General features: G+C 42.0%; 1 protein-coding gene across 1 annotated transcript in view; it reads right to left on the bottom strand.

The window, feature by feature from the left end:
* ANO4 (anoctamin 4) overlaps window positions 1-12,170 on the bottom strand; it is a 348,268-nt gene that overhangs the window by 319,868 nt on the left and 16,230 nt on the right. Inside the window, exon 3 of the mRNA XM_023527448.1 lies at window positions 3,339-3,590. Within this exon, the coding sequence (XP_023383216.1) occupies window positions 3,339-3,590 (252 nt within the window). The remainder of the gene's footprint in view (window positions 1-3,338; window positions 3,591-12,170) is intronic.

Below are 12,170 nucleotides of genomic sequence, written 5' to 3'. Positions count from 1 at the left end.
TTAAATAATAAAAGTACGTCTGTATGTGATTGCCCAACGTGAAATCTTCTATCTAAGCTTTTATCACACTGAATTAAAATAACTTGATTTACTTATCTCTATCCTTCTCTAGATTTTGGGCTCCCCAGACAGGGGTGATGCCTTTCTCAATTTTCTATTCCAAGGATTTATCACAGAACATGGCACAGAGTAGGAACTTTGTATGTGTTGGATGGTCAGATGGACGGATGGATGGATGGATGGACGGATGGACGGACGGATGGAGCAAGCCCATAACTGGAGACTGTTTTTCCAAGTTAACCTGCTATCATTTATTCAGTGATTAAAACGTTTCTGCCATGAGGAAAGAACACTACATCCAGGGCCACCATGCAGAGTTTCACAGGTTCTCCACTGCACACGGTGGCAAGTGGAATTAGGTAATCTTTAATTCAAGAAAACCTGCTGTACAAGTTAGTCACATGATGAAGAGAAAGAAAGATGGAACAGGATGGTGGCGAGAGTAAAAACAGCTCAAAACACGAGAACTCAAGAAGCTCTAGTCATTTGATGTTTTTTAAACTGCTTCTAGAATTGTAGAGTAATGGGGTTTATAAAATGGAAAAAAATGATTTTTAAATGTGTTTAGATAAATTCTTAAACGTAAGAAAATGTCAACAATCGATGAATAATTGTATGGTTATTTTGTGCCTACAACTTATCGGCTCCTCTACATCAGGCCTGCAGTTTATGCAGAAGAAAGACACCTTAGAAATATGAAGGGGTGTATGCCTAGCAAAGTCTGAAATTTGTAGGGCATTCTCATACACCTGACCTGACTTACCTCACCCCAGAGTTTTTTTCAAACTAGCAACCAAAGTCACACACACACACACACACACACACACACACACACACACGTGTGTATGTATAAACAAACAATAAAATTTATTTTTTAAAAAAAACAAGAAGAAAAAAGGAAACTGGAAGCTTCACACAAAAATATACATTAAAATCAATAAATTCTGGTAAAAATTTTTTGATTAATAAATTCTAGTAAGAATTTATTTTCTGTATAAATCATCATTGAGATTTATATAGAAGCTATACCAGCATCTAAATTTTTCTATAATAAAATACCACATGCTTGTGTAATACATCTTTAAATGTTCAGGCTTACTTTGTAGGTATACAAACAATAATACCAGTTGCTTGGAAAAATTCAGTATTTTATTGCTAATGGACTGTTCCAAGGAATGAAGAGAATTATGGGCTTTTGTTTTTTGAAAACTACAAGCTAAAAATAGAAACCTCTTCCAAATATCAGAGTACGGTGCTCTACGCATAGAGAAAAGACAACCCAAAGGGAAACGTGGTAAATTGTTAATCTGACAGCTGCCATTTCGGACTCCTTTTTGTCACAAAATGTCATAACCTTTCAGCTAACCTGGCCAAAGGCAGCACTTTATTTCTTAACTTCAGATTTTACTAAAATTTTAAAGCAATCAGAGTTGATTTCCCTTTGTGATGACATCAAAACCCAGATTTCAAACTTACATATGGAAAAATGTTCACACCCCAGATCATGATTTTTCTACTCTCAAACTAACCCTTCTTGAGGATGAGAGATAAGTAGTTTTGCAGTGGTAGAGTTGATGGTAGGCAAATGTCACCAGTACTCTACAGTATCAACCTCTTCCATTCCCATCTAGTTACATCTAGTCATTTAACCAAAGACACTTCAGAGGGGGTCCCCGAAGGTGTGTATGGGAATCAAACTCCCAGGACGGTCAGGCTGCAGCGGGCAGGCTGCTGAAGCTCACTCTATGCACAGACACAGCATCCCCTGGGTGGAGTCCAGGAATCTTCATTTTTAACAAATTCAGTGGTGACTGAACATTTAGTGGAGTCTGCAATCTGCTGCTTTAAAGATTGCTTTTGATCATCTGGAACTTCTGCAATATAAGCATCTCATCTCTAGGTGGCAGCTCCTATGGATCGTTGAGTGGCACTGTGAATGCTGAGTGTAGACATTCAAAGACTGGATTTCCAGAACAGGAATTGCACATTGGATTTAGCCAACTTGACCATTATCTCTAAATGCTATATCTATATAAGAAAAATGTGGCAGGATGGATTTTACAGTAAACTTCCAATTCAGACTTATTATAAAAACAATTAACGGGCTATCCTTGCATAGGCAAAACTTTCTGTAACTCATTTAAAGTGTAATATAAGTCGTAAATTTTAGGGCAAGATGTTGTAAGCAGTTTTCTTGCCCTGATTGTTTAAGTTGCGACCCCTAAGGATTGCATAGTCAGCAGTCAGCAAAAATTTTCTGCAAAGGGCCAGACAGTAAATATTTTAGGCTTTGCAGGTCATATGGTCTCTGCCACAATTACTCACAAGAAAGTAACCAGAGACCATGAGTAAATATGTGAGTGTGGCTGTGTCCCAACAAAACTTTATAAATGAATACTAACATCTGAATTTCACATAACTTTCCCGTGTCTCAAAATATCATTACTCTCCTAATTTTTTTCCAGCTGTATGGTCTGAATGTTAGTGTCTCCTCAAAATTCATGTTAAAATCCTAATGCCTGATGTGATGGTATTAGGAGGTAGGGCCCCTGAGAAGTGCTTGGGGACATGAGGGTGGAGCCCTCATTAACAGGATTAGTGTTCTTTTAAGAGACCCCACCGAGACCCTACTGCCATGTGAGGACATATGAGAAGTCTGAGACCCAGAAGACGGCCCTCATTCCACCATATGCTGGCACCCCGATCTTGAACTTCCAGCCTCCAGAAATGTGAGAAATAAATTTCTGTTGTTTACAAACTATCCAGTCGGTGCTATTTTGTTATAATAGCAACCCAAATAGACTAAGACACCAATCATTTTTAAAAATCAAAACTATTTTTAGTTCTTGGGCTGAACTACTCAGGCCAGATCTGACCCACTGGCAGTGGTGTGCAGACCCCTGACACAGATCCAACTGTTCTGCATGACTTTTTGACTACAAGAGTTTAGTACAAGATAGATACCTTGTCATTAAATAGAGGATTAAAGAAATTAAGCAAACCAACAAAAAGTCATATGACAAAACTTGGGATTCTAACTCCAGGTTGATTTCCAGATGATCATTTTACCAAATAGTACTAAGTCAAATATAGACTTAAGCCAAATATTTTGAACACATCCAACCTTCCTTCTGGTACAGCCAAGCTATTAATATGGGGAAACTGCTGGAGTCCGTAACATCACACAAGCAGAAACACATGCAATTTGGTGAGCAGACAAATGCGTGAACCTAAATATACCGAGTCCCGAATCTCCCACAGGAAGCCAACTATGTTACCTGTCGTGTCTTGACTCAGAGTTTCCTGGCTGCTGCTGCTGTACGAAGGCACTGGAGTGATGGACAGTGAGGCTGGGCAGGACAAAGGCGTGGCCAGGTCGGTCTTTCGAGTGAGGGATTGGTGATACACAGGGATGCTTGCATCTTTGGAGACGAAGAGAGGCAGATCTGATGGGAGGGTAGGTCTGCCTTGTGCATATGGATTTTTCCAGTGGGTGAGCCCAATTGCAACAGGCCCAGCAACATCGTAACCTGGCGAGACAAACACATTAGGTTAGGAGCAGCAATCAAAGCCTTATACTGTAGTGGTTTTTATATTTCCCAGAAATCTTATTTATGAGTCAAAGCAAACACCACTTGAGGTAAGGATGCATGTTACTTTATGAATAAGCAGGCAGGAATCATGGCAGATGATGGATCATTTTCATTTATTTGACATATGTTTATTAAGCACATACTATGTGCTCAGTGCCAGGTCTTTGCCTTTAGCAGAGGAGGTAAGACTTTTGTTCATAAGAAAATACCTGAAGGCCTATGTGCTGGACACTTTGCATAAGGGGTTCAAATCCTCACAGCAATTGTACAAGAAGAATTTTACTAATTTCAATTTTATAGATGAAGAAACTAGATCTCAACTTGCCCTAGGTCAAAAAGCCAGTAAGGGCCAGAAGCAGAATTTGAACCCAGATCTGTCTGACTCCAAAATCTGTTTCTTCCACTAAAGTACAACTAACCCTAGTACAAAATAAAATGAAAGAAATGGTTTAAAAATAGGACAGAAATTTCCCCGCAGGATATCAGGGGAGAGAGTCCTTTTAGTGGAAGGACTAGATCATGAAGAAGGTGGCATGAACTTGACCTCATAGGCAAGGCCTGCAACCTAGAGGCCAGAGGAATATATCTGTCCTACAGATGTGTTTTTAGTCTACACTTTTCGTAATATGAAATAAAACCAAATTAAAATTCACCAACAATAAAATTTTAGAGAAAAATTCAGCTTTCTAGCTTCTCTTGAAAAATCTCTTGATATTCTCCTAAAAATAAATCAAGCAACAATGGGCCACATTCCCACGTAGCAACTGTCAGCTGAAGCAACCACAGCAGACACCCTCTTGAGGTGGAGTAAGGGAATTCCAGTCTGCCACAGACCCTACCACTCTCTAATACCTTACTCCTAGCCTCCTTCTCTCATTTGTCTTACATGTCTCACCTCGGCAAACCTTTGCATTTGCAACCAAGACACAGAATTTAAGAATAGAATATAAGTATCAGAAAAAAAAAACAAGAATGGAAAGGTAGGTTGATACATGACAGCTGAGGATCTTACATGCCAAGGTAAGAAAACAAGATTTTATTTGGCAGGCAAAACAATATTCCTGAACGTTTCTGAAGTGGGGACTGGAATAATCAAATTAATAGCAGCAGAATCTGTCTCCTCCTCTGGTGGTGACCTCTTCTAGGAAGCTTTCTGACTTCTCCAAGCTACCTTCACTATAGTGAAGGGAGGCCCAGTAATAGATGCTGATGTGTGAGTCTGGAGGTGTATGGAGAGAAAGTCCAAATTGGGGGGTGGGTGTTGAGGTAACAAGGGAGGAGACCGAACGACAGTGTGGGGCAGCCTTCCCTTGCCGTGCCAGAAACCACTAGAACACAGACGTGTCACAGTCCCTGCCCATACTTCACAGCCAAGTGTCCTTTCTCTCCATGTGCCTCCCTCATGAACTGAGCAGCCCTCAAAGTCAGAGGGTGTCTCAGTCATCTTTGAAACTCCCCCCCAGTGTTCCTCTGTGACTCTCCCTCACTCCTCTCCTACCGGTACCTGGCACAAAGCTAGACTCAGAGCTGGCATTCAGTAGATCCCCACTGTTAACTGAATTCTTCCCAGATGCAAGAGGCTATGAACTGGAGACCAGGTGAGCGTTATTAAGGGACACGATTTAAGTGTGGGCAGCAAGAAAGGAAAAGAGGTTCGAGAGATGTGCAACACAGAGATGGAAAGAAAGGCGTGTGGGGCCACCAGATAGCTTTGTGCCCCACTAGCAAGATGTCAGAGAAGACCTGTGGCAACCAGAATGGTGGATTCCCTCACCTAACTGTGTCCTCAGAAGGTCTGGTTTTGCAAGGGCTGAGGAAGTCTGGGTGTGTTTTTAGGCATGAAGAGTTGGAACTTTAGTGGAAATATCTATGTGGCAGGAAGATGGAAAAAAATGGAAATGAAGATCAGAAGAAACGGGACCAGAGTCATCAGTCTAGCAGTCATCCCCAGAGAAGGCATGGCTGAAACCTTGGAATGAACAATAGACTTCATTGTCATAAAATAATAAATCCGCTAAAAATTACCATACCATCTAATTTAGTGGCGCTGTGCAGAGCACCACCTGATTTAAACCTCACAATAACCCTGTCGGCATGTACTATTATTCCCATTGACAGATGAGGAAACTGAGGCTAAGAGACATTGTTATTTCTCCAAGGTCGACAGCTACACAGAAATAATGTCAAGATTCAAGCCCAGGGTCACTAGAGACAACACAGGTGCTCTAGACCACTGAGCCACCCTGCCTTGCCTAGAGTGGGTGGTAGAGGGATTCTGGGGGCTGGAAAGGGCCTGTCTCCCCATAAATCGCTCTTAGGTTACTTACTCCTTTCTGAACAATTTTTCGTGAAGGGATTTGAATGAACTAGAATGTGCAAGGGAAGGGAAATGCTAACTTGAGGACACACTGACCGAGTTGTTTACATTTTTCTTGGTTGTTCACCTTCCTAAAAGTAACTAAGCACGGAAATCTTTGAGTGGGGGATATGGAGACTCTGGAAATATCCAACCGGAACACAAATTCTCAATGTTTGGAAGAGCAAAAGAGCCAGAGCCACGGTGGCAGACCAAGGTGAATCCTGCTGACTTGCCTGCCTGCCCCTGAGCGCGTCTGCTGGACTCAGCCTCTGATGCAAATGTGTTTACTGCATTTGCTGATCGATACTCTTGGACCTCCCACAGCTGCTAAGAGTGTCCTGGGCCATAGAAACGAAATTCCAGAATGCTCCATTTCAATCGATGTCCCATTACGTTTTTATTAAAAATGGGAAAACGCGTTACCTTCTATGTACACCAGAGAATCCTTTCACAAGAAGAATAATTACAGAACCATGTGTTTCCTTGCTTTGTAGCTTCATTCAGAAACTCGCTTAAATCCTTCTTCTGGTTCCATATTCCCAAGCTCCCGGGGGGCGGGGTGGGGTTCATGATACAGAACAGAGCACGGTGCGAAAGCTAGTTGCTTCATAGTCCCAAAGAACTTTGGACTCTCCACAATTTTAGGTTTTACCAGTTCTTTTATAAAGTTATATCTGATTTATAACATATACTTAATTTTGAAAGGATATTGTTCACATAGCTAGCAAGTTTTTTTTTTAGATGAGGAAATTACTATATCATTCACTCCAGAAATGGAGTTCATTAGCAAATATTTTAATCCATGTTTATACAAATGATATAATGATATAAGGTCTACATAGTTGTGATGGAATATAAATGGACTAGCCTAAATTTAAAAGTGGCAACGAGGTCGAAGTATTTTGAAAGGGTTAACCATCCAGGGGAATGGCTGGCATCCAAGTGTCCAAGAGGCAAGTAACAGGAATGTCACATTAGTAGCCTGCCATTCTCCCTCACCCACCATCCTGTCCCCACAGAAGGAGCAGGTCTCAGCTCTCTTTAAGTTCTATGTCAACACTATCACCCACTAGACTCAAAATCGTAGAGAGAGACATGTAAGGAAAACTCAAAACTGCAGGCTGTCTTGAGAAAAAAATGATGTTAATTAACGATAAAGTCCTTAAATCTCTCAGACGTGGGTAAGATGCATGTTTACTATCAGAAAATAAGGAGGTATCCAAAGGTCTTATGAACAAATAATGATTTCAAAAGGAGTCACTGTTGTATTTCTTGAAATTTTTTGGCAACTCTGCTTTGGGCAGGACATAGATCCTACAGAAATTACAATAATAGGAAATCCACAAGTGTGATATTTTCTTAACTGGAATTCCTTCACAGATATCACACTTCCTTGTGAAATGACTATTCTGTAAGAGAAAAACCAAAGTGAAGGAAATGAAAAATAAAAGGAGCTTTTAAAAAAGAACTTGGATGATCTAGCAATCTGCCCTCCCTCCACTACTCTGAGCTAAGGTTGTTAATTATCTTCTGCTTTTACTACAAATATTGCAAAAGTGCTTCGTGCTGGACAGACTGTGGGCGTTGGACACCGCCTGATGCCTGTGCAGAATCCATCCCCCTCCTTCCTCCCAACAGAGTCATATTCTATTTGAGAATTCATCCCAACCCCACTCAGCCATGCGACTGAGGGCAAGTCAACCTCATCCTCCCCTCCCTCAATATGGGTCTGAAGATAATCTGCATCCTCCTGGTCAATGATTGGATCAACGATGGTCATGTGACCCAGTCCCACCCAATGAGATAGGAAAAGTCTCCGAGGCTCTTCAGAACAAAACTTCTCAGTTCCACGAATGAAAGCTGGAGGAAGGCACCAAAGCGCCTTTCTCTCTGATCACTGTCTAAATGCAATTCGTGGAACCATGGCAGCCATGTGGCTGCCACCACAAAGACAAACTCTCTGAGCAATGCAAAGGGGAGAAGGTCCTTCACGACATCATTTTGGAGCTTAATCATCCTATCGTAAGAATAGCTCTCTCTGCCTCTGGTCTATCCTGTTCAGTAAACTAATAAATTTCCTTATGGTTTCAACCATTTTGAGTCAGGGAACTGAAGCAACATTCAAGGGCCTTTCAGTTGTCCCGTTACCTTCTGAGAAAACTGTCTGTCACACCCACCTCCCCTTCAGAGGCAACTACATAGCTCCATAAGAACCTGTTATATTAGTGTCCTAGAGTTGCTATAACAAAGTATCACAAACTGGGTGGCAGAAAACAACAGAAGTGTATTCTCTCTCAGTTTTGGAGATGGAAGTATAAAAATCAAGATGTCAGCAGGGCCGGGCTCTCTGAAGTCCCTAGGGGAGAATCTGATCCCTACCCTATTTTTAGCTTCTGATGCTGCTGACAGCCCTTGGTGCGCTTTCACGTACAGATACATCGCACTAACCTCTGCCTTCACCATCCCATGGTGTCCCCCGTATGTCTGTGTCCCTTCATATAAAGACACAAATCGCATTGGATCAGGGCCCACCCTAATTGATATGATCTCAATTTGGTTACATGTGCAAAGACCCTATTTCCAAATGATATCACATTCACAAGTACCAGGGGTTAGGACTTTGACACACCCTTTTGGGGGACACGATTCAACCTATACCACTCTGACATGGTGGCCGCAGCTAAGTAGACCAGGGGAGGGCACCTGGCCCATGGCTGGCCAGGCTGCCAAGATGGCAAGTGGCAAAAGTTTTGTCCAATGGGAGATACATTATCTAAGTACAAATCCCAGCTCTTGTCCATGTATCCTTCGTAACCTTTTTTAACCTCTAGAGAATTTAGTTTTCTCATCTATAAAATGGAGAAAATAATAGTATCTACCTCACAGGATGGTCGTGAGGATAAGATGAGTAGAGAAAAGGTACCTAGAACAGCACTTGGCACAAAGAAAGCTCCCAGAGGGTTAGCTATTATATGGTCCTCACTAGCGACCCCTCCACTTTCACTAATAAGTCCCTTAAAGGAGAAGTCTCTATTCACAGCGCATCATTCCTTATTCAGAGCTTTGCAGGCTGGCTCCCAAACCACCATCCACAGATATGACTCTCCGGGATGTCACCAGAGCAGACGTTAACTCTCCTCAGTCTCCCCTTCTAGAAATTCTTTGGGCTTTCCAAGACATGTGCTCATTTGGTCTCCCTCCCTCTGTCATCATTTCTACCTTAATTGCACCTCCCCTGGAGACTGGTCCTTGGCTCTCTACAAGCTCGTCTGCAGCTCCTGCCTGTTCTCTCCCCATTTCCAGCTTCTTGTGGAACATTTCAAGGTGGCAGCAGTTTCACAGGTACCTCAAACCCAACACATCTAACCTACAGCCATTGAATCCTCTTCCTGACTGCTAGGAATAGTTCAGACTCCCCGTCACCCTAACTCAAAAGCTCAAGGCACACTTATCTTTTCCCATATCCAGTCAATGACTAGCCCTGGCAGCTCTGCCACGCCTCCCCCTCCAGACCCACCTTTTATCCACCTGCCAAGTTCATTACTGTCTCACGTCAAGACCGCAGCTATTCTCCCACGTGAAATGCATTCTGTTCCCCACTAGAATAACCTTCTTTCATTGACATGTTCATCTTGTCACTCTCCTACGCTGAACTCCAAATGACTTCCTGGGGATTAACATATGTCTTTAGGAATGACATTTTATGTATTATTTGCAAACCAGGGTCCATGAGCGCCCCACAAGAATTTTTAAATTTTTTTTTTACTTTCCATTTTAAAGTTAATTTAATCACCTAAAATTAATAGGTGCATACTGTGAACCAAGTTCCGCCAGTTAATTTTAGTGCCTGGGTTTGATTGGGTGTTTCCATCAAGTTGGCCCCAACTGGTACACTTAATGAGAAAAGGAGAGAGAGAAATATGTCGAGGTACATGCATGTCAAATGAAGATCTAATCACCTCACCTGAGTGAGTATTAGCAGAGATTTCACAGTGGGGTAGACAGGGAAAGGTGGTAGCAAAGCAGAGTTACCATCCCATCGATACCCAGTAGTAAAGCTGTCTGGACCTACATCTCTGCAGCCAGTGCCACAGTGCCTTACCAGCAGTGACTGCATTCTAGCAAAATAACAACATCCACCATATTAAATTAACGTGGTAAATTTGTTTTGTTTTTGCTTGACAGTGTTTTAAATTTTATATGTAAATTTGATTTTTTATGGCTATTTGGAATATAGGAACATATTTAGTTTTATGTTTGAACATACTTTACTATCCTTAGAATAAAAATAATTTCAATCCATCCTAGAGGGTCATAATTATTCTTTTTGTAGAGGTCCATAATACTGGTGTTTAAGAAACCATGATACAGTTTTTAAGAGCAAGAGCTTCTGTGTCAAGCAGACCTGGATTGAAATTTCTGGCTGGGTGGCAAAGAGCAAGTTCCTCATCTGACAAATGGAGAAATAACAGTACCTTCCTCGGAGTTAATTAAGTAAAACAATGTATGTCAAGGGTCAAAAGCACCTGGCAAATAAGAAGAACGAATAGATAGTAGCTGCAATTATCATTTTTTTTTCTTCTAAGTCAGTAGCTGAGATTCTAGAATCAAGGACATTTTGAAAGGAAGTGGGAGAGGAAGGATTCAGTAAACAGAAAAGTAATCAGGGTCACTCTTTCTTTTTTGACCAAAATAAAACATGCTTAAGGTTGCATAGAAAGGCAGCTGGGAGAGAGTGTTGGGTGAGCACAGAGTGTCTTACTGTCCCTTGGCGGGGAACCCTCAATGAGGAGGGGAGCGATGGAAAAACCTCATGCCCCAAGCTGCAGAGTTCGAGTTTCTGAGAAGTCAGGGGACAGAGTGGCTGGTACAAACAGGAGTCCTCGAAGCGTAGGTAGCATTCATTAACACTGGTTTGTTGTTATTGTCCACGTACATCCATACGCCTCACACTTCTCATGTACTGTATGCCTACATTTCATACAGACTTATGAGAAATAACATACGTTTCCTATTTACAGCGATGACATAAAATTTATTTTTAAATTAGATGAACAAAAATCTTTAAAAGTCATTTTTAACATTAAGTACATAATCACACAGGTTATATACAAATGAAAGAGTTAAAACAAATGATGAAAAGTTGGGCAAACCTGGATTTTTTAAATCTCTCTGGACCCCACTGCCTCCGTTCATTTCTATGCAAAAGCAACAAGGTGCCCACAAGAGGGCGCTCCAGCAGGTGCCGTCCACAAGCAATTGCTCTGATTCTGAAAATAAAATGCTTATACGACTGCATTTTCTACTCACTCCTTCCTTGGCCCACCCACCCCAAGCAATAACAATGTTTATAAGACAAAACGACACAATTGCTCACCTATGGTGATCTGGCTGACACAACTGTAGTAGCTGCCTGTCGTGGCGGTGGAAAGGTTATAACTCCCGCTACTCGCGTCTTTGTCTGTTAAGAAAATAAGAGAAGGTCAGTTGTATTCTGAGTGACACCGTGACCACAATGTAACTAACTGTATGACTGCTGGTAAATAAACCAGCTCTGTGTCTGGGCAGTCTCACACTCATTCATCCACACGTAGGAAGTGCTAGGTGCCAGGCAGTCTGAACATTTCAACAAACAATCCAGATGGCCCACACAGACAATTTTGGTTCAAAGTCACTGTTATTATAATGGGGGAGTGGGGTGAAGAGTGCTGGGGGAGGGTAGCGGGGGCAGGTGAGAGGACACCTGATCAAGACTAGAGGGTATCAGGTAAGGCTTCCTGGAGGAAGTGACATCTAAGGAGAAAGATCCAGGCAGAGAGCTATCACCATAGACAACCCTGTGAGTTATCAGCTGAATAGTGTAAGAAAAGGAGATGTGGGCCACGGCCAGACTATAAACCACATTAAGAAGTTTGGATTTTGCCTAGAGAGCAGGATCCCATTTTCATTTCAAAAAGATCACTTCTGGCAGCATGGAGAACAGTGGACAGGAGGGGACATGAGAGGGAGAAAGACTCCTCTACGAGGCAGCTGCAATAATCCTGATGAGAGGCGACAGTGGCCAAACCATGGGAGAAGTGGCAGCGGAGACAGAGATTAAAGTGGATGTGATTCCCTTCAAGGCTAAAAGTACAACACACCACATAGAGTTCCTCACT

This window comes from Pteropus vampyrus, unplaced genomic scaffold (assembly GCF_000151845.1).
Source record: "Pteropus vampyrus isolate Shadow unplaced genomic scaffold, Pvam_2.0 Scaffold16, whole genome shotgun sequence".
NCBI classification, from domain to species: domain Eukaryota; kingdom Metazoa; phylum Chordata; class Mammalia; order Chiroptera; family Pteropodidae; genus Pteropus; species Pteropus vampyrus.
The sequence above is the reverse complement of the archived record's forward strand: the minus strand, read 5'-3'. Positions and strand labels throughout refer to the sequence as shown.